This window comes from Haliotis rubra, unplaced genomic scaffold (genome assembly GCF_003918875.1).
Source record: "Haliotis rubra isolate DU_JTF1 unplaced genomic scaffold, ASM391887v1 Scf2, whole genome shotgun sequence".
NCBI lineage: Eukaryota > Metazoa > Mollusca > Gastropoda > Lepetellida > Haliotidae > Haliotis > Haliotis rubra.
In genome coordinates, this window is record NW_025766002.1 from 3471065 (window position 1) to 3494386 (window position 23322).

The 23322-nt window shown below is 38.2% G+C and overlaps 2 protein-coding genes across 2 annotated transcripts in view; both read left to right on the forward strand.

Annotated features, from left to right (window-relative positions):
- LOC124275266 overlaps positions 1-4174 on the forward strand; it is a 28382-nt gene extending 24208 nt beyond the window's left edge. Inside the window, exons 2-3 of the mRNA XM_046710748.1 lie at positions 3056-3142; positions 3646-4174. Coding sequence (XP_046566704.1) covers positions 3056-3142; positions 3646-4174 — 616 coding nt within the window. The remainder of the gene's footprint in view (positions 1-3055; positions 3143-3645) is intronic.
- LOC124275365 lies at positions 1432-23322 on the forward strand. The gene is made up of 10 exons (XM_046710886.1): positions 1432-1675; positions 10587-10670; positions 12493-12759; positions 13007-13069; positions 14450-14573; positions 15379-15410; positions 16953-17006; positions 17656-17741; positions 17904-17995; positions 23259-23322. The coding sequence occupies exons 2-10, from the start codon at positions 10625-10627 to the stop codon at positions 23293-23295; spliced, it is 801 nt and encodes a 266-aa protein (XP_046566842.1). The 5' UTR covers positions 1432-1675; positions 10587-10624; the 3' UTR covers positions 23296-23322.

The window sequence follows — 23322 nt, forward strand, 5'->3', positions numbered from 1 at the left end:
ATAGATTTCAGTTTTTGATCTTGTTCTAAGATGCACATATTTGTTTTTATGTTCTGGAACACATTTGGGTTCAATGGATTATAAGTAGATACAAAAGCAATTACTCTTTCCTCATTGGTTTGTTTCATCGTTCCTGTCAAAAGATCGTGCATGAAGAGTAAAGAACGAAACATGTTGGAGAAAAAGGCATTCTGTTTTTATTTACCTATGCAATATTTATGACTGAACACTTGTACTATTTTGGACATTTTGTGCGTATATATATATAAGCTTATATATAAGCTTATGTTAAGGGTATAATGTAAGTGTCACGTCAAATCTGTTTTATAAATGTTTTGTATTATTTCCATGTACCCAAACGACACATTCTAATAGTATTCAGAGAACAGCAAAATAACATATTAAGAAAGTTATATTGTTATTTACATTTTTGCAGAACATTTTTACAAAATTTACAAGGAGACAAAACTTTCCATAATCATAATCGTGAGAACATTCTGCATTCTAGTAGCATCTATTTATCAACATAAAGAATGGACCCTACTTTCGTGAAGAAGTCTGGAAATATATGTCAGCTTGTAGATCTGGTTCTTTGTTCATCCAAGATGGAAGGGTGAATTGGTTAGAACTGTGACGAACGAGAAACTGGACAACACAGAGATATCTGGCATCAACGTAAGCACTTTACTCCTAGGGGTCTCCCATACTGGATATTTATTTAGGATGCTTTATAGTTTGACCGCTACGTGCGACGGAGACGGTTCACACGGGACGGTGTGACACATACATATATGCAGGCACGCAGGCACGCAGGCACGCAGGCACGCAGGCACGCATGCACACACACATATACATACATACACACATACATACATACAAACATACAAATACATACATACATACATACATACATACATACATACATACATACATACATACATACATACATACATACATACATACATACATACATACATACATACATACATACATACATACATACATACATACATACATACATACATACATACATACATACATACATACATACATACATACATACATACATACATACATACATACATACATACATACATACATACATACATACATACATACCAACTCAAAACATGGGTGAACATTGAATACACAATGCCATTTAGAAAGTGGTCAAATGTAACACGTTATATTAGGGATTGCACTTGGAGCGGTGCCAATTTACACTTATCAGAGTGGTGCACAAAGTTCGTGGTCTAGACTAACAGTTGTTCGACTAGTGATTAGGTGTCTGACCCTCAGGGTGTGGGTTCGACTCATTGATGGTGGAAAGGGTTTTATCGCGTCTATTCACACGAAAGTACATTGTTGCTCAATATAGCGCCACGCCATTGAGGAAAACCCCGGAGGGGCTACAAATAGATCCTTGTCACATATGGAGCCTTCCAGCATTAGGCGTGTAATATACCCCCTTCCTGGTCATTTTTACCTGAAAGTATTGTAAATATTTGGTAAAAGTCATGTACCTGTATTCCTTAACTTGCCTCAGACGTTTGTGAAAGCTAGCGCACAATCAGCTTCGGATAAGTCCAGCGTTAAGAAGGTACGACTCGTAGCTATCAGTTCTACATGCTGAAGCGAGGTGAAATGCTGTTAAAGACTATTTGACTTACAAAAGGTGAGTGTCTTCATATATACATGAAGTGAAATACGAGAATGAAATAGTTATGCAATCGCACCTCATTTTATAAGTTCAGTGAGGCAAATATGCTGGATAATGACGTATATACACAGGATTGGAAGCCTCCACTGACAGTCTCGCTCTGATGTGGGTCGCGCTCATTTGCCGCAACAGGGGTGTCTGCGCGCTGTGCATCGTGGGTAATTCGCTAACGCTGGACACCGGAAAGGATAGCATCATATGTGGGATTATGTCAGATAAATGCGGCATTTAGATAGCATTTCATGAATCAAAGGTAAGAATTATCATTACTTAGAACATAAACGAAAGCCACCGGCATCTGTTTTCAAAGGATTAACTATTATTTTGGCAAAGAATCCTTTTGAACTGCTGGCCAGTCGTCACTTGTGGCGCTGACTTCGAAACCAATATGGTTGACACGCTCAGTTTGCAAAATTGTACATTATGTCCTATTTGTGCGTCAATTTACGTTGCAGGGGGTGCAGGAAGTCCTTAGTTACTTTGGTCAGATAATGGAACCATTTATTCTCTATGTACTTACGATGTTGTAAATGGTTAAATATATTTTTATTTATAGATTTTCACTCGCGATTGTCATGATATTTGTGTCAAATAGAAATATTCAGTGGCATCGTCCATATCCATTGTGATTTTTTGTCACAATTTCCAAATCATGCACTGAACCATATTTTCCAGACAAAATGAATTTTAAAATTTCAATTTATGTTTGTTGTATTCATGAAGAATTTTATTAGTTTCACGTCAATTTCGCCCTCAAAACATGCAATTAAAAATGTTAAATTTTATCTGATCACTATTCACCTATGTACATGATGTATCACCATCAGTAGTCCTGATATTTTCGTTTTTTTTATCGGAAATATTTGATTGTCTTATTTTGATAAAATGATAGAATACATGTCTATTTAACCCAAAGTAATGAAGATTTTTAGAAAACATATATTACAAATATGTATATTGCAATATTTGTTTTGGTCTGTCATGGTCTATAGCATACTACTTGTCGAGTTGGTAGGAATCTTTATTTCCACATGTTTTCAAGATAATGCATGTCATATATGATAAAAATGTATATTGATATGGTCTATTTATATTAAATGCATTGAACCACAATGAATTTTCTGAATGATATAATTTCAAAGTCTCTGTATCAATAATTTATCTTACTTTTTGGTGTATATTGCCATATACTCTGTGTTATGTATTGAGCTCATAAGAGCTCATGCAGGTGTTTGTAAGTAATATATTTTGTGTTTATCATTGTTCATTATGTCTGTTGTATCTTAGATGCCTCAAACTCCTCGGCCTGTGTCCAAGAGAAAGGCAATAGGTCAGAAAGAAAAGGCGGCACAGTTATGAACATTATGATGAAGAGAAGCAAGTTGAACATGTTGCTGCAGACCACTCCTACTCATTTCCTATGTGAGTAGCCACAAACATTTGAGATTTGTTATATTTTCTTGTTCTTTAAAATATTTCTTGAATACACAGTACTGTTTTATACAAAAAATACTTATAAATATTTCCACACTTTTACACCAGACTTTAGACAAACTTTAATATGCCAACTATATGGGCAAATGAATACCACCATTCAATCTCCACTCAAACAACTCCACCCCCCTTTCTGACATCTCTCCCACCCTCGCCTCTCCATATGTTTACCATGTGTCAATATGAGACAGCTACTTGCTAGATCACAATGACATGTAACAAACAGTTCTGTCATGGTGTTGTAAAGTCATCTCCATCCATATTATATGTGTGTTATTATTTTTAAAGCTGATGTTGTTTTCTCCCTGAAGTGTTTCAATGAGTGATAATATATCCATTTCTATTCATTGACATATATTCTTAATTACATAATATTTGTAAAACAAATATTATTTGTATGTGATGTCATTGTAATTTATTGCACTTTTCAGAAAAGACTGCAGTGAGAGTGCCGGATGGGAAACTGCATGGGATAATTTCTATCTAAAAGACAGCAATCCATCACCTTCCACACCCCTTTACAGTGAAGTGACAGATTCTGACAACTGTTCTGCCAATGCGTTTTATGTTGTTCTCCACAAAGTATTCCAGTATAATGCTGAAGATGAACTGGATGTGGTTGTTTGCAGACTGTTGACTGAGAGGACATATGCAAGATATCTTTCCCTTATGGATGAAGTTAAGCAAGACCTATCAGCCTTTGGACACTTACTGTTTTCTGGTGCCAATAAACATGGTTTGAGATTTGTTCAACCATATGATCATGAACCTAGCCAGGCCATGAGACTGAATTTGATCATCAATCAGTCATTGAAACCAACTTTATTTGTCCATGGCAAGGAAGTAAATACTAATCATGATTTTTGGACTGGTCTTCCACATATATATCATTCTGTGAAAGACATCCAGAAGTTACAGTCCAAACTGGAGCCGATGGGACATTTGCATGGGAAACTTTGAGGCTCAGTATGTATCCATGGTGCCCTCAGGTGTTGGAATTTACAAGAGTTCAGGTTGTGTCTCTGCTGTTGCCTCACGGGAAGATATCCATGCTATCAGAGGTGATATTCCATACGAGTCAACAATACGCTCAACTAATTGCTGTCTACTGGTTCAATCAAAGAGGAGGTGCAAACACTGTGATCTGTACAGAAATACTCTCATGGAAGAAGGATTCACGCCAAAGGCCCACACTGTGTCAACATTTTCTCTGAAGAAAACACCCCACAGTACTATGAACAGAATTCATCTGGTTAAAAAAAATTAATATGCTAAAACATGAGAAGAGATCAATTCAAGCAGAACTTGACCGACTTTAAAAAGACGGGTGCTTGATGTCATCAAAACAAAAGGACATGTGTTGAGCTACAGTGAAAACGAAGAACTCTTACAACTTGTGGAACAATACACAAGTGATGTCTTGAGAAGTTATCCAGACTTAAACTTCCACTCAAAGGCTCTTCTGGGACCAGCAGCTAAAGTATGCAAAACTCAAAAACAACCACGAATGAGGTGGCACCCTATGATGGTAAAGTGGTGTTTGTATTTACGTGAGCAAAAGTCAGAAAGCTTACAATGTGGCCAGAGATTCTGGATTTATTGCTCTTCCAAGTACCCGTGCTTTTATTTGACTATTCACATGTCTTGCCGAAAAGTACATGTGGCTTTCATGAAAGATTTACTGAACATCTGATTGAACAGGCTGAAAAATGTGGAATGTACAAGGAAGAATGGAAATCCTATGTTGGGATCCTCCAAGATGAAATTAAAGTATCAGAAGGACTGGTTTATGACAAGAAAAAGCGCGAAGTTAGTCGGATATGTAGAGCTGGACAAAACCGGAATGACATCAGTAATATGGAAAATCTGCTTATTGACAGTGATCCCAAACTTGCAAAATCCATTCTGGTTGTTATGGTGAGAGGCATCACTACATCTTTGAAGTATCCATTTTTCTGTCTGGCTACTGATGGAATAACTTCAGCGACTTTATACCCTCCAATATGGGAAACTGTGAGAATACTAACGATTGAATGCGGGTTGAAGCCATTGTTTATTACATGTGATGGGGCAACACCTAACAGGAAATTCTTCAAACTACATCGTGATGAAAATTTGCAGAATACTTTTTGGACTTTAAACCCATATTCGTTTCCCACCAGGAAACTGTATTTCATATCTGATGTCCCACACTTATTGAAAACAACAAGAAACTGTTTCTCAAATTCTGGAGCACATAATTTGGCACGAAATCTTTGGAAAAGTGGGAAATGCATTTCATGGACTCATATTATTCGTTTGTATGAAGATCATGTTGAAACACCATTATTTACCCTATGTCCCAAATTAACCAGACATCATGTACATTTATCATCATTTGCAAAGATGAAAGTAAACCTAGCTGCACAAATTACTCAGCAAAACAGTTGCAGATGCTTTGGAAGAACTTTATGGGGACCATGTGACAGAAACTGTGAAATTTATTCTCGCCATATGAATCGCTTTCTTCGACTGTCTTAACACTAGACATTTAGAGGAGGCAAAACGCAAGAGGAACCCAGACCTAGAACCATATAGGACACAAGATGACTCGAGATTTCACTATCTGACTGATGAGTTTCTACAATATTTCAATGACTGGGAAGTGGCAGTAATGAACAGGGCAGGACAATATACTCTACGCAGCTTAACAAATATGAAGCTGAGTCAACAGACATTGAATGGTCTCCATATCAGTGTGAACTCCATTGTAGAATGCACTAAGTTTCTTTTGCATGAAGGAGCAAGTTTTGTTTTGACCCACAGATTTAATCAAGATCCCCTTGAAGAACATTTCGCCTCATTATAGACATAAAGGTGGATCGAGCGACAATCCAACAGTTTTTGATGTCCGGAACACTCTTTCTGAACTTAGAGTAATTGGATCTCAAGCACTTGCTCCTATTCGGGGAAACGTTTCCAAGAAAAGACAACAGGGATCACTTGCTGTGGACAATACGCCACTAGCAAAGAGGATGAGATAATCAAGTGACATCCTATTTCATGATCATGAATGAAAACTTTGAAAGGCTCAGCTTCAAGGCGAGACAGTATGTTTTAAGTGTGACAGATACATAATTCTACTATTCCCCTACATATCTCCAGAGAATTCACCAATCTGTGAAGGCTGTGACAATGATGGTATCTCAACACTGGACTATTACAGTAACAGAGTGAAATCAGACTATCCAGAGGAACATGTCTTCCTCGTGGTGATCTGAATGCCAGTATGAAGGACTTTCTAAAGTACATTTCTGATGACATTGTTGAATATGTGTAGTGTGCAGAGTACTACCCCACTGTGTTTGACAGTCCTAGGAACATGAACGCATAATAACTATGGCAATGAATTTGCTGAACTGTGGCGCACATTCAGAGTACATAGGGTATGGCAGAGTACTTAATGACCAGTGAATTCACTTTACATGTGTCACACATAATGGTGCAACATGTTGGCATCCTCATCAATTTCCATGTATTAGGATACTTTGGTATTTGTACATTTGATTTTTCATGTAACTTTCCATAAACATGATTATATTTTCACTAGAGATTTCTTGTAAACAATGTAGATAGCCATATGCCAGGTAACCATGGTAACAGCTGTAATGACCATAAGGATATGAAATGAAATATTTTGTAAATTTGTGTGGTTAAATGATTATGGAAATACCTTGTACAGGCAGATGTATTGCAGGTATTCTAGCATTGATGAGTCTGTATCTTTATTTGTAAAGTTGCTACATGATGCGCAACTCATACTGTGGGTGTACATCCACCATGGTTTACAGATAATTGCAGCCAAAATTATAGGTCTTGCAGCTCACAGAGATCATTATCAATGTCTGTATATATAGAGAGAGTTTTGAGGAATATTTAATAATAATAATAATAATGTGTCATAGCTAACAATCAAGGCCATTATTACCCCCGATAACCCAAGCTGCCTGTTAGGCACTAGAAGGTTATAGTCATATGACTTTTTCCACCGGTACCCATTTTCCTGCTGGGTGAACAGAGGCAATTTTGAACAAACTCACTTTCCTAAGGTGAGACCACATGTATGACATGTGCTTCGTTGTGGGCAGGACTAGTCCTAGAAACTCTCAGGAGTCAAGCTGCCAAACACGGTCACCCATCCAAGATCTCTCCGAGCTCGACGCTGCTTAACTTCACCGATTTGTGACCTGAGCTTTAAGCACAGGACAACGCGCCACCAGTGAAATTGTAAAAACAATCCCAAAAATTATAGAGGCATTTTACTTATAGATTCCAGCTATGAATAATATTTATTCACTCATTTTAGCTGATGATGCCTCAGCCATATCTCATACTTGTGTTCAGCTACAAAGAAAGTTTACAGTGCTTGAATTTTTTTGTGAAACAAATGGTATGAATGTGAATTTAATGAAAACTAAACTAAATTTTGTACAAATGCATTTAATGTTGGAAAATGTACTTGTAAAAATATTGTTTTAAATTTAGGTGAATCTGGAAGACTACCTTTGCAAGACTACTTTTGAGAAGATAAAAAAAATGTTCTATTTCAATATGGATTTGGCTTTGTTTGGATATAAATGTACTATGCTATCCAAAAAGCTACAGTTAATGATTTTTTAAGCAAAAATTGTTTGATAACTTATTTCAGTCCCAGTATTCTCTACAGTCAAAACATAAAATATTTTATTGCAGTGATTTTAATTCTATTTTAAATGTTGTACATTTAGATTAGAAAACTGGTAGATGTGAAAATGTCATTTTGAAGAGAGGTATTGCAAATCATGTGAATACTAGGGTATGTTTCTATTGGATGATGAATGTATTTTATATTTGTAAAACATATTCGTGTACATGAAGAAATATTGTAGTATTGATCACATCATTATTAATTTTGCTGGAATAGTAAACAGTGATGTAATAAGAGATGTATGGCAATTTTTACCATGTAAATAAGACAAGAAAAACGTAAATGCACATTGTATACATAATTGTGATGAAGTTTATATTTTGGGCTGGAGCTCTGTTACTGAAATAAACCATGAGTCAGTCTTTCTGTCTGTCTGTCTGTCTGTCATACTGATGATCGGAAACAGTGAACTGAGATACTTGCCATTGCCACATATAATGTGCACTGACCTTGCAAGGTTGAGTAGGAACAAATGGATTTACATCTCTGACATTTATTTTTTTTAATGATAAAATCAGGGGACACAATTCACCTAATAATACCAAATCCCAGATTATATTATAAAATATCATATTTATCAGGTTAATCATTGTAAGGTCTCAATCGTTTTCTCAGAGACTGGGATTTTTTCCTTTGAAAACTGATTTTACGCGTTTTCCTTCTGCTGCTTTGTCTTTGCACACGTTTTGCAGTGGCCCTTCCACGGAGTCTTAGGAATAGATCTACAATGTTCTCTAAGATTGATGTTTTTAATTTATCCTCAGAGTCAGTTAGCTTGTCCCAGTAGTAAGAAACTGTGATATCTTGCAAGATTGTCTCTTTCAGTGCTGTCTTTGAATCATTGTTGTGATAATATAAATTAGATGCCTGCCTGCATATTGCCTCTATCTTTCGGACAAGAAAGAAAAAGTTATCACCACAGACTTTCAGTCCACCACGGTTCACCTTCAGAGTCCACTTTTTTATCTTCGTAACAAAATCAGGAGACTTCTCAGTGGATGAGGCACAAAAGGTTTTCATAATTAATGCAGAGGCTGTATTTCCTTTCTTTTTTTGATTTTTTTCATAGCATAAATCAAGTATCCCCGATATGTAGAAGAGCACAGAGTTGTCTTGGTGTGTAAATGATTCTGCAGACTTCTCTGTGTCCATCTGCAGACTTATAGTAAAATTGTTAACAGCTGATCTGAGGAGGTCGTCCAGCAGACACTGACTAAACAGGTGGACATGCATTTCTGTCTCTGGAAGCTCTCATGATCACGGATCTTAAGCTGGCTTAAAATTCAAAGTTTGTCCTCATTGCATGGATTTTCCTAAACATTAATTCCTTGTCTGATGAGAAAGAGCTTGTCTTTCCAAAACGGCCAATGTGTCCAGTAATGGTGGCTTGATTAATGTTTCGAGATGTTGCATTGTGACAGGTGAAGAAATCACTGCTTTCTAGCCAATCTCAACCATGATACCTCCAGATTTTGATGTGATCGAATTGTGGTTTGGGTTGTTGCACACTTCGAGACAGCAGACTCAAGCAGTTGTGCAAATGAGTTGTCAGTAAAGGTTGTTATGCTGCTTGATGTGTTGGTGATACCCTTGTCACAGACAGGTACAGCAGTAATATCACCAGCTTTCTGTGTGTGTTTGACACCTTGTGCTGACTGACTGGATTAAAATAATTGTATATTAATATTGCTTTCTCCATCTGCTTATTGAAAACATATGTACAGATAACAGTAGGATACTTCTGTGATTATTACTATTATTATTATTATTATGTTTACAGATTAACATCAAATGCAGCAGAGTGGGTCCGTGCCTTATTATTATTATTTTTATTAAGCATTACCTCTAAACACTTTCAATTAACCATGATAAGGGCTCAAACAAAAGAATATATTCCTTTGAATATGCTGTGGTCTTAATTATTTGCATCAACAAGACTGCATTTATGTCTGACCATCACATATATGGAAATATTCACTATATTAGTAATTTCACCTATTACATCGTATCGTTTGTGTTTGTTGACGACGTGACCCTGAACCCTGACACGGACAAATACTGTTTGGGGCACAGAGGACACTGGTAGCATGTCTTCTTTACGGAAGGTGTGTCAGTGTGTTTTGTCTTGGTTTTGGGCTTTGGTCGTTCGGTAGAGTTATCTTCGTCCTCAGACCATGAATCCGAACTGAAGTCTAATTCATTACTCTGTCCATTCACCCAACATTGCCGATAAATCGACATCGGATTCGTCCCAATACAGATAATCTGACATCGTGTTTGTTTGTATTTGGGTAGATATATAGCGATCGCAGTTGGTATATCACATAGATGAGTAAATCATCACTGCAAGTATAGAACATGTGACATGCACATACACATGACGTATCGCGTCGAGAAAATTTCTGACAGCTGCGTTATCCGGATGTTTTGGTAACTACGGAAAGCAATGCGCAAGCGCAAGATGGTCAAAGGTTAACCAATCGCGAGTCGCGGCCGGGGAACGTTATCACTCGCTATCAATGAACACGGTCAGCTTACGCGGCGCACATCGCCTAAGGCTTCCAATCCTGTGTATATACGTCTTTGCTTGAATCTAATTTGATTTAAGACTCTTTGAAAGTTCGTTTTACCGATGTTTGTTTACAGCATGCCGATGTAATCTATGCCTCCAACCACCAAGAACCATGAACTGTCTGAAAATCGCAATAGCCTCGACCTTTTGCTTGCAAGGTAGGATTTCTGTTCCTAATCTCGGTGAAAAGAAATCTTGTGTAACTTTCGTATATTTCGACTTTCCTTTCTTTTTTGTCATTCTCCAACCCCTTATTGAACTGCTTATTTGACGGCTGCTTGTAAATCTCGGAGCCTGAACCAGATAATCCTGTGATTGATCTGAGGGATGACCCATGTCATCGAGTCGGTCCACAGATCCATTTTAGCCGCATCTTACGACAGTTTACAAGTGACAGTCGCCCGTCCTTTGGCAACTGTCATGTCGACAATTACTCCTGAAACTGCAAGGATTTTGAACCTGAAGATTGCCATGGTGATCCAAGCAATGGTGGTTCATGAAGTGATCTAGCCTCCAAGGAAGCCCATGGTAACAATGTGAGCTGTACCCAGGATATATAAATATTTTGCATGCAGTAGGTAGTATGTACATGATGTGTAGAGGAACACATAGTTTCTGTCTCAACTAAAATGAATCTCAGCGACTTACGGCCAAAATAACGACCTGTTGTAATGTCACCGTACTTACGACATACATTATAGCAACGACAGTGAACTTTTTGCGAATTAAAACAAGTTATCTTTTGTAAATATCGATAATAAAGGGGATTCCTTAGACTGACATTCATTTAAGCATTTATTGCCGCATTTATGTATCTAAAAACATACGTTTAATATTTAAAGAACATAGTGTATAAAACGAAACTGAAAATATCATTTTCCGTGGCGGAAATGACCGTGGTGATCCTTTTTTTCTAGACTGAGCTGTTTTGTTCATATATTGTTACGTACAAGTGATTGATGAAGAATCCTTCATTCGGTATCCCCTATAGACAGATCTAGTAAGCATTGGGGTTTCATATACATTAAACTGAAGGAACATCTGACACAAATTACAAACAATCTGGCAACAAATATTTTGTATACGTGTAGCGCTGATCGCTGAGTTGCCACACGTCGTATCGCCGAGTTTGGTCTCAGCGAGCCTTTGTATATCGGTTCAAAGTTGAATGTCGTCACGATACTATCTCCTAATTAGGACTTAACTATCTGCTAATTAGGAGATAGCTAAGTCCTAATTAGGAGATAGTTAAGTCCTAATTAGGAGATAGTATGTCCTAATTAGGAGATAGCTAAGTCCTAATAATAGTATCTCCTAATTAGGAGAAAAAAAAAATCAGACTGTGGCACTAGGACGCTTCCGTAGGTTTCAGATCGGTTTCCATTCTAAAAAACACCCGTTGTGATCATTTGTGCAGTGCTTGTATAGGGAGTGACGTCATACACTTAGCGCCATTTCGGCCAGTCGTCTCCGCTACACGAGCGGGACCCCAATGCACTGCGTCTGTTTGTGTGTTTAACGTCGCACTCAGCAATAATCCGGCTGTATGGCTGTATTGACAATCCATTGATCAACATATTGAGCATTGCTCTGCGCAGTTGGGATACGATTCTAACCCGTATCTTTACAGGTTCTATTGCGTTGTATTGTCTATATTGTCCGTGTTGCCCTTGTTGCCCATTTGTGCAAGCTGTCCATGTTACCTATATTGCCCATTCTGTCTATGATGTCCATGTTGCTCATTCTGTAGTTGTTTCCCACGTTGTCCAAGTTGATCATGTTGTCTGTGTTGTTCTTCTTGCCCTTGTTGTTCATGTTGTCTATATTGTCCATGCTGCCGTTGTTGTCCGAGTTGACAAACCAGTTTTCAAGGTTACAGGCATTGTTTGGTCGTTTTCAGTATTATTGCCCCTGATACAACCCTTGGCCTGAACCCTCAGGGCAAGTAGCTATGATAAACAAGCTATCCTATGATTGCAGGATCCCCCCTGTCTGGAATCAAGGATCCATGTCTCAATTACAACAAGGTGAACAAAACCTGTGACTGTTGTCGCAGTGGGTGGACGGGGCAGGACTGTAAGATAAAATGTCTCAACTGCGGAAGTAGGTTTGTGAGAAACAAATGTGAGACATTTTGCCAGATTGCATCATATTATGGTACCTTTTGTAACATACCATGCCCTTCAGCGTGCCTTCGTAATGGACAATGTAATGAAAGCTGCGCTACTCACCAGGAATCCACAAAAGGTATAGTAAATAAGAATTGTCAGTGATCTTTCCCCGCTTTCACAGGTTCAAAAAGGGGTTTTGTCAGTGTAAGCAGTGTAAAGTTCTAATTTCTAACCTAAACACGATCTGAATTTCTCAAACGTACACTGTATTCTAAGCAAACTAATTCTATGGATACGTTTACCAGTGTGAAAGCCGTCTTAGAATTAACTTGTGCTCCAACTTAAATCCAACATTGTTAGTATTTAAAAATATTGCAATGCAGATACTAATCAAGGCCGTGCTGATTCAGAGGCAACAGGGACTGGTGCATCCTCACAGAGTTTCGGTAACGTTGTTAATATTATATACTGATACCTTCCATCAGGTGCTGTTACGTCCCTAGCTGATCGGTTATGCTGTAGATATTATATAGAGAATACTACACGAGGTCTCATTACATACGAATTATACGAAACGAGTGTCCGAGGTCAGAAACCATAGGAAGGTCACGTGTTTCGTATAATTCGTATGTTTTGAGACCGAGTGTAGTATTTTATTTATTACCCACGTCTTACAAGCATTAAATTGACAAAATAGCGTATTTTTTTGTTATTTTTATGGTTTCAAACTGAAACCGGTTTCATAATTAAAAGAAGTTGCGGAAGAATTTTGTTCTGTAGTACACCTTTTGCATGACGTCACATTGAAATGACGTCACTACGCCTTGGTCGTCTGCAACCTTGGTAACCGACGTTACGATGCATGTCAGTTGTCATCGCCTCGTACAGCCTTCTACATGAAACTACGCCGTAGCACCCCGTTTTTTAGTTTGCAGTTGCTTCACTCGGCTAACATCACTAGTGGAAACATTGCGTTTATGTTTTTCGACGGATATATTGTCTCAGTTAGACTCACAATTAAACAGCGACACGGCAACGTTCGCAATGTTTACATTCCCACAATGCATATAAGTTGTAGAATGAATGAATTCACGTGTCTGTTATGAATGAAACAGTAGTTCCGTCACAACGTGGCCTAATTGAGACGTCGTCGGTTATCAAATCATTAGAATCTCAGGTCAAGTCGTTACGACACAGGTCAACGCGAAACGACACTCGTGTGACGACCACGTGGGTAATAAATACTGATACCTTCCCTCAGGTGCTGTTCCCTCCTCACTGGGTCGGTTACACTGTAGATATTATATACTGATACTTTCCCTCAGGTGCTGCTACGTCCTCACTGGGTCGGTTACACTGTAGATATTATAAAGTGATACCTTCAATCATGTGCTGTTCCGTCCTCACTCGGTCGGTTACACTGTAGATATCATATACTGATACCTTCCATCAGGTGCTGTTACGTCCTCACTGGGTCAGTTACACTGTAGATATTGTATACTGATACCTTCCATCAGGTGCTGTTCCGTCCTCACTGGGTCGGTTATACTGTAGATATTATAAACTGATACGTTCCATCAGGTGCTGTTACGTCCTCACTCGGTCGGTTACACTGTAGATGTTATATACTGATACCTTCCATCAGGTGCTGCTCCGTCCTCATAGGCACTATTGATACAATAATTTGAACGGGAATAGCAAAATATTGAATGTGCCGTTTACATAATAACTGATAAATGTTTAGAAATCTTTTCTGATTTTCAAAGTAATCACATTTATTTAGTTTGCCGCACTAAATATTATTTTAAGTTGTCTGTCTTTTACAGGGCCAGTATCCTTTAGTCCTCGGATTGAAGGCGCCGTCATCAGTATAGCCCTCTCTCAGTTTACTATAGCAATATGTTGTGTTGGGTATGTTGTTTACAAGACAGTGGCCATATGCAGGAAATGGTAATTTCGTTACACCATATTCTTCATAGTCAGCATCAAGTGTTTTTGAAATATGTTGGAGAATCGATGATGTCATATTCATAAATGATAATGTATAATATAATACACTTACATTCTTTTTGTAAATCGTAAATATGATAAAAGTGGCCAAATACTTCGAATAATTAATAATATAGACTGTGTGTTGACAATGTGTTAATGAATCATCTTCACAAAATGATAACAATAGGAGTATCATGTCTGTGTCCACAAAGAGGATTTAAAAAATAAAGAAATTAACAAACTCTATAAAGGTAATAACATTGATAATGCAGGGAAGGGATAACTTCTTCGTGATTCAATGACACGTCGTAATCCTCGTTAAAACGACGTTGTTTTGACTGTGGACGATGATTTTAAGACTGACAATATCAGTCATAGAGCCTAATCTAACCATTCCAATGGCTATCAGATAAGTTTTAGTTATCGAAGGTTATTATATTATCAATTGGCACACATGTCGAATATTGATTATTTGGAATACCTTATCACGCGTACATATAATCGTTATTTCGAAATAAGGCTACTAATATATTTTCGTCAGTCCTGGTATTATCAGTGATCAGCTAAATGTTGCGTTAAAGTCTTGTCACTCTTTCTTACCACTGTTTGATATATTTTATGCAAAAAATCAGTATTTATATATTGTGTTAGCCAACTAATATTCCAAGAATAGTGTTCAGTTTATATATGTTTGGCAATTTAACGATAATGCTTTGTTATGAGCATGCACTGAATATTAAGTCACGGAATGTTGTTTTACCAGGCGGAAAGCCCTTCAAGACAAGAGGAAAAGTGGTAAGTTCAATAGAATTCATAACTTCCGACTTGTTGACGGCATCACCTTAACCAAAGTAAACAATGTTCTTTGCGTATGTAACCCTGTTATGGGGTAAAAGAACGATTATCGGCTCGATCTATCGATATTTAGTAATATGGTTGTTCTTATTAACACACGCGCAACTAACATTGACGACAGCATGTTTTAACTCCTGGCATCTTATAGAACGTCAGCTGAAAAGCGTGCAAAGGAATTACCAGTCTTGACTCGGATATAGATGCCATTTGATGTTAAAGGCACAATGTCAAAGAAATTCGACAATATTTTGGCTTATATTACACATACTGGGGCATATGCACTCACTTTAGCTTCCTTTTGATGCAATAAAATACTTATTATCCCTCAGACTTGCCAGCGTCTAGAGAACACTTGCCATATATGGAATGTAAACAATTGCTCCGTACATCGAAAACTGTCACACGCGATGTTGTCGGTGTTTGTCGAACTGGTTTCAATCACAAGTTGTGGGTAGCATATGCGTAAAGAGCGATCCAAAGGGACATACCTTTACGGTTAGACGGCGCGAGAGCCGATTTAATACAACGTTGCATTTTTTCATACGCACTTTTTAGTTTAATATTGTATTCTAAATACGTATTTTTGGAATAAAATATGTGGTAGCTTCCCTGAGGACTGATAGTTAGTGTTATTGAGAGAAAAGCATTATTTATTTTTGGAGACGTGTAGTGCGATATAGTGCCTTTAAGTGCAAAATAGCTGTGAAAAGAGCAATGGACCATCGAAATCAGTGATGACACCAGATGTTAACACAATAGTATATACAGCCCGACGCCACAAAACAGTAGTACGGACACACTGATGACATCTACAACAAAATAAGTAATGCTTATGAACACTAGACAGTAGACAACGCAAGTGTTTGGGGAATTAGCTTGGCAAGAGGTTCTACTCAACCAACCCACACACACCACTAGACTTGGATGAATTTACTAGACAGCCGACTGATTTGTGACTGTCGTCCGTATTATATACCTGTTCCATTTACTGTTAAAACTTACGCTGACATTGTTATTGGGAACTTGACATTATATCATTTAGTTTGACCGAAGCATCGATGATAAATGTGGACAATGGATGACCAGTTGTGAGTATGCCACGAAGGTGGCACGCGCGTGATTTGACCTACGTGGAATATAAACAGCTATGAAGACAGATGAATGTTTTGGACTATTGCTCTATTAGCTTAAGAGATACTGGTTCCGGGTTATGTCCGAGGCTCCCTATCAATATGGCCCTTGGCAGTTTTAAGATAGTGGAAGGTGGTCAATAGTCTGTGATATTTCCAGTTTTCAACAACATATACCGTCTTAAAATACTTGTTAAACTTAGTCCATGTGATGTTGATAAAAGTATCACTACCGCAGGATATGCTATATAGCTGTACAAGAATGTGTCTACGTGATATGTCACATCGGGACGTCAATGACAGTGGTATGCAACTTGAATGCCAATAAGTTTTAATGTATTTCATGATTCAGAGAGAAGAACAACAGCCGAAAGCCTTTCCCTCACTAGCTTCCATGATGTAAACGGTAAGGATTATCCAGGTCCATTGTGCGTGCGTGCGTGCGTGCGTGCGGGCGCGTGTGTGTTGTCACCTCTAACCACAAGGACGGGTTGCTGTAGATCAATCAATTCTACCATGACTTCAGTAAATGCTGGATGGTGATCGGTTAATTAAAGTCATTCAGAGATATATAATCACGTTATAGACCTCTGATTTTCCAACACAATAAGCATTTTTTTTAAATCTTATTAACGCGGTTATGGTGGAATGGAGATAAACATACTGTGTTGGAAAATCAGAGATATATAACGAAATAGTAATAGCTACTAGATGTGATTTAAAACCGAACGCGTAGCGTTAAGAAAGATACGAGGAACGCAACACTATTATTTTATCGGATTTGTTATGACCTTTCAAGTCATTTTCAGATACATGTGTGTTTTACGGTTCAATAATTGTTGTGAAAAATGTGAGTTTCACTGATATGCCAGTATCGGTGTGCTTATATGCCCACATCAAAATTACTTAAGTATGTTTAGGCATTTATCTGCGTAACGAAGAATATTTAGATGAGTTGTCCAAATGAGTAGGACGTGCATGACATGAAAATGTGTAACATTTAGAGAAAGTAGACATCATTAGGTTTACTGCTGACCCACTGTTACCATTTTCAGATGACGTCATTGATTCTTCAACACATACAGAAACAGCTGATGTCCCAACACAGGCAGAGCTCCTTAAGGTTGACAAGAGTATGATTGTAAGCGTTGCTGATAATACCAAATACTAAGCTCTTTTCAATGTATTCCTCTGTTACATATTAATGCCTCACTGTATACTGAAAAATCCGTGTACCTCAGCAATATTGCACACACATGTGTATATAGACACGTAGATCACTATAAATGCTCTTCAGTTTCAGGAGGAAATGTCTCAGCCCATCCAAGAACGTCCTGACGGTGATGATACCTTTCATGTGCATACATTCGACGCTGTGGGAGAGTCAAACATGAAGTTAGGGTGCACATATGACTTGAAATACACTTGAATAGCTACACTCGTGCATCATATGTCGTCACTCATAATGTTAGGATTTTACAAAATCCATTGAGCTAAAAGAAAGTCAATGTTACTTTGATTTACCATTTCATCATGAGTATAGAATAAGATAGAATAAATAGAGCCTTTCTTTGAGACGGCCGTTGTGGATAGAGAGTCTGCCGGCTGTATCATGCCAAAAGACAAGATGCTACTTCTTGTTACCTGTCTGAAGATCGTCATTTAAGGGACAAAACGACATACCACACATACCCACACTGTACACGCACGCGCTCGCACACCTACTTACCTACCTACCTGCCTGCCTGCCTGCCTCCATCTATCCATACATTCTGACCCATGCATCAGCCGTGAGAATGACGGAGTCGAAATATTTAAATATTTCAAGTAGTTTGTGACGACAGATATCAACAAAATTTCTTAGGGTGCCTTGGAGAATTTCTACATGTAATATTTCCCAATATGTTGTAAATATATAACTGGTGTTTAGAAATCTAATGTTAATTGTATCCGTACTTCAATTATCCCTTTTCATGGTGTAGACTTCTATTTACTTCTATTATCATCGCAATTTCTTCATTCTTTTTGTAAATAAATATATGCAAAGTTATTTTGATTTTTATCCTTCGATAAATACACAAAAGTTACAAAGTTTATCCCAATTTGAAGATTAAAAAAGACATGCTTCGAATAAGTGTTGGGGTTGGGTACATTAGCAGCGCAACTGTATCCAGTTCATAGTTATTCTACATCCTATGACACATACGCGTTATCCTGCATCTAATAAAGAGATGACTTTCACGTATATATCAGGGACTACCAGTATCGGGTCAGCAACCAAACATGGACTTAGCACTGGGTCACCAGCAAAACATGCATGGCGTAATTATTGAGTCACCAACCAAAACTGGATTAAGCATTGGGTCACCAGCCAAACATGGACTTGGTGTTGGGTCACCAGCCAAACATGGACATGGTATTGGATCAACAGCCAAATATGGACTTGGTATTGGGTAAACAGCTAAATATGGACTTGGTATTGTGTCACCAGCCAAACATGGACTTAGTACTGGGTAAACAGCCAAATATGGACTTGGTATTGTGTCACCAGCCAAACATGGACTTAGTACTGGGTAAACAGCTAAATATGGACTTGGTATTGGGTCTCCAGCCAAACATGGACTTGGTATTGTGTCACCAGCCAAACATGGACTTAGTGCTGGGTAAACAGCCAAATATGGACTTGGTATTGGGTCTCCAGCCAAACATTGACTTGGTATTGTGTCACCAGCCAAACATGGACTTAGTACTGGGTAAACAGCCAAATATGGACTTGGTATTGTGTCACCAGCCAAACATGGACTTAGTGCTGGGTAAACAGCCAAATATGGACTTGGTATTGGGTCATCAACAAAACATTGACTAAGTATTGTGTCACCAGCCAAACATGGACTTAGTACTGGGTCACCAGCAAAACATGCATGGCGTAAGTATTGAGTCACCAACCAAAACTGGATTAAGTATTAGGTCACCAGCCAAACATGAACATGGTATTGGATCAACAGCCAAACATGGACTTAGTTCTGGGTAAACAGCCAAATATGGACTTGGTATTGTGACTTGGTATTGTGTCACCAGCCAAACATGGACTTAGTACTGGGTAAACAGCTAAATCTTGGTATTGGGTCTCCAGCCAAACATTGACTTGGTATTGTGTCACCAGCCAAACATGGACTTAGTACTGGGTAAACAGCCAAATATGGACTTGGTATTGGGTCATCAACAAAACATTGACTAAGTATTGTGTCACCAGCCAAACATGGACTTAGTACTGGGTCACCAGCAAAACATGCATGGCGTAAGTATTGAGTCACCAACCAAAACTGGATTAAGTATTAGGTCACCAGCCAAACATGAACATGGTATTGGATCAACAGCCAAACATGGACTTAGTTCTGGGTAAACAGCCAAATATGGACTTGGTATTGGGTCACCAGCCAAACATGGACTTGGTATTGTGTCACCAGCCAAACATGGACTTAGTACTGGGTAAACAGCCAAATATGGACTTGGTATTGGGTCTCCAGCCAAACATGGACTTAGTACTGGGTAAACAGCCAAATATGGACTTGGTATTTGGTCTCCAGCCAAACATGGACTTGGTATTGTGTCACCAGCCAAACATGGACTTAGTACTGGGTAAACAGCTAAATATGGACTCGGTATTGGGTCATCAGCCAAACATGGACTTGGTATTGTGTCACCAACCAAACATGGACTTAGTACTGGGTAAACAGCTAAATATGGACTTGGTATTGGGTCTCCAGCCAAACATGGACTTGGCATAGGATTACCAGCCAAACATCCACTAGGTATCGAGTCATCTTCTGAAGATGGACTAGGTATTGTGTCACAATCCCAAGAACGGTCGACTGTAGCTCAGAGAATGTGTTTTATTTTACCAAGATGTGAAAGGAAATGTATGACCAGCAATATCGGCTAACATATTCTCTGCATAGTGTTACTCCTGTACAAGTACGTGAGTATAGTTTCACGCGGCTTGTAGCGGTATTCCAGCAATATCACGGCGGGAAACACTTTATATGGGCTTCACACAATGTATTAAGGTGCAAAATCGAATCCGGGTTTTCAGTGTGAACGCTTTAACTACTAATCAACCCCACTGACATTACCATTCTACAACGTTTTGCACAGCTTTATCAATGCGTTTGATAAACTGCTTCTGTTGACAAAACTTCGTATAAACTATTATTAGAGTGTAGATGGTTACGTTTGGCTTTCGCTTTCATGGAAGGAGTGTTGCAAATGTGTAAGGTTTCAAAGACTAGCACTACAGACAATTTTAATTGAATTCTTTGACCATGTGGTGAGAGCTTGTGTTATGACATCCTTCCTTGCCATTTCTCGTTTTGAAACGTTAAATGATGATCTTTAATTCAATTTCAGAAACAGATACAATTAGATACTAAAATATGCTAAAATATTCCTAATAGTTTATTAGTGTGGGTGTGCATTTCCTCATGATAGGTCGTAGCGAGGATATTCTTGACTGGCCATGTAGTTAAACAATATGGCTCATCCCAATGATACAACAACGCTCCATCGATAGCAAGCGATACATGTTATGCTATGTTTTTTAAGCGGAAAACCATTGTTCTTATATAGCTATGTAAAGTGCAGCTATTAGTCTAGAACCATTATGTCATTATGGATGGTTTACAGCTATATGCATTCAGAAAATATGTTTAGCAGACGCAGTATACCGTCCCGTTGTGTTCTTTCTAATGATTTACCCTTATGATTTCCGGGTTAGAATTAGAACTAGAATTAGAATTGTCGTGGTAAGAGGCAAGCAAATGGATGGTGTGGTCAGTCTTGGTCGTTATAAACGAACCCCGACGACAAAATGCTCACACTGTCGATCACTGGATTATGTAGTCGAGATTCGATTATTTACAGGCCGCTAATATTAGCGTAAATACAGTGTAACAGTATAATCCCTTTTCCTATTACACTGCAGTTTGTTCTGGAGCGAAACATAGGGAATGGAAACTTTAATACAAAAAATAACGCTTTTGTTACATTTCAAATACATAGTTAGATATTTGGTTTAAGCCCTGACAGTCACTAGAGTCCAAAATATCTAAACGAGCATAACTGATGGTTGTAACTTTAGAAGCTTGTATTAGTTCTGTCAGTCATCCGTTTCTGGTTACTATCAGTTTTTATTGAATAACGAGCCTCAGGAATAATTCTATTAAAAATGTAGGGCAGGCATACTGGGATCACTTTGGGGGAGATCATCGTTTGTTCAATGGAATCCAATTTATTCGAATTTTTATGAAAATCGGATTAACTATTTAATGCAGTTACTTTGCATTTCTTGGCTGTAATATATTGTTACACAATTTTGATGAATAGGGATGCAATTTGGGTGAAACCTTCCCACTGTTTTGAGTCTTCATCAGTCTTGCTATGACACGCGATTTAAGTAGTTCGTCCTCGGGACATCCATCATTATGGTACGCTTATATCACCTTAGGCTATATAATATTCCTCTTCCATCTTAAACAATATGCTGTTACTGTTCCAGCACCTTGAATGAAATCTAAACGGGATTTGTGAGAGAATATGATTTTACAAATCAATATTGATAATATTTTTTCATAAAACATCAGCAGATTTGTCAGACTGAGCGGAGGGGGAGAGTCGGGATATTGTTGGTAGGGGCATGGTGAGATTTGTTCGGTCGCAATGGATGTGAGCATAGTATTATACCGCTTCTAGAAGGAACTTTTTAAGCACAGGCCTTTGTACGGATATGCGTGGAAGGAGTGTGGATGTGTAGTATGGGGTGAAAGTACAGACTGTTTATGTACTGTGTGAATGTAGAGACGGAGAGTCATGTGTGTTGTTGGTGCAGACAGAGATGGAGTGTGGATAGGTGTTGTGGATGTAGGGACGGCGTTGGGGTGTAGTGTGAGGCTATGGACGGAGAGTAAAGGGGCAGTTTATCTGTACAAAGTGCAAAAGTGCAATAGTATTTCTCATTTGGTTGGCTTGCTCTTTAATTACATGATATAACAATACATTTACTTCAATGTTTTCGAATATTAACTCAATTACAATTGCCGTTATTTGACACCGAAGAAATAATTGACTTCTCTCTTTCTTCAAATACCTCAATGATTCCATCGGATTTTCAGAAAGGCTGATTGATTTTCCTGACGTTAAGCAGAAGGGTCAGGTCGCGTTGCACCATCAACTTAAAATATCATAAATACCCGTGGTGCATTGGACAGCAGTTACAATACAAAAAGTACAATTAATCAATAACCATAAATCATGATCACATAACGTTTTTGAATGCACATCTACCTTCATGCTGACTTGGGGAACGTTTCCAATCAATATTCTTCCTTGAAGATTCCAGGTAATTGCCTCGATTAACCCATAAGTGAATTTCTTGAAATCTCCTTTTGACCTTCAGCATGAACGGTATCTAACAGAGCTTTATTTACGGTTCGTATCTGCGATTTACATCCACAAAATGAACGGGAGAATCATCAATATTACCTCCTCCTGTTCCAAGAGGGCACTTTTGGAAATGTATTGTTTCATTATTCTGTTTCCTTTTCAATTAAAGCACTGTATTTCATGGCCAGTATCACTGCATCGTTGGATTTGTGTCGTACAGCGACTCTAAGAACAAAACAAAGAGGCTGTGGAACTGAATTACAGCAGTGTCCAATGAATGTTTG

What these genes read in the sequence shown, in the direction of transcription:
- LOC124275365 (XM_046710886.1), top strand. Translation starts at nt 10,625, where the DNA reads ATGAACTGTCTGAAAATCGCAATAGCCTCGACCTTTTGCTTGCAAG. An exon ending in TCAAGACAAGAGGAAAAGTG is followed by an intron (nt 15,411 to 16,952) that starts GTAAGTTCAATA and finishes TTCATGATTCAG; the next exon opens with AGAGAAGAACAACAGCCGAA. An exon ending in GTGGGAGAGTCAAACATGAA is followed by an intron (nt 17,996 to 23,258) that starts GTTAGGGTGCAC and finishes TGTGTCGTACAG; the next exon opens with CGACTCTAAGAACAAAACAA.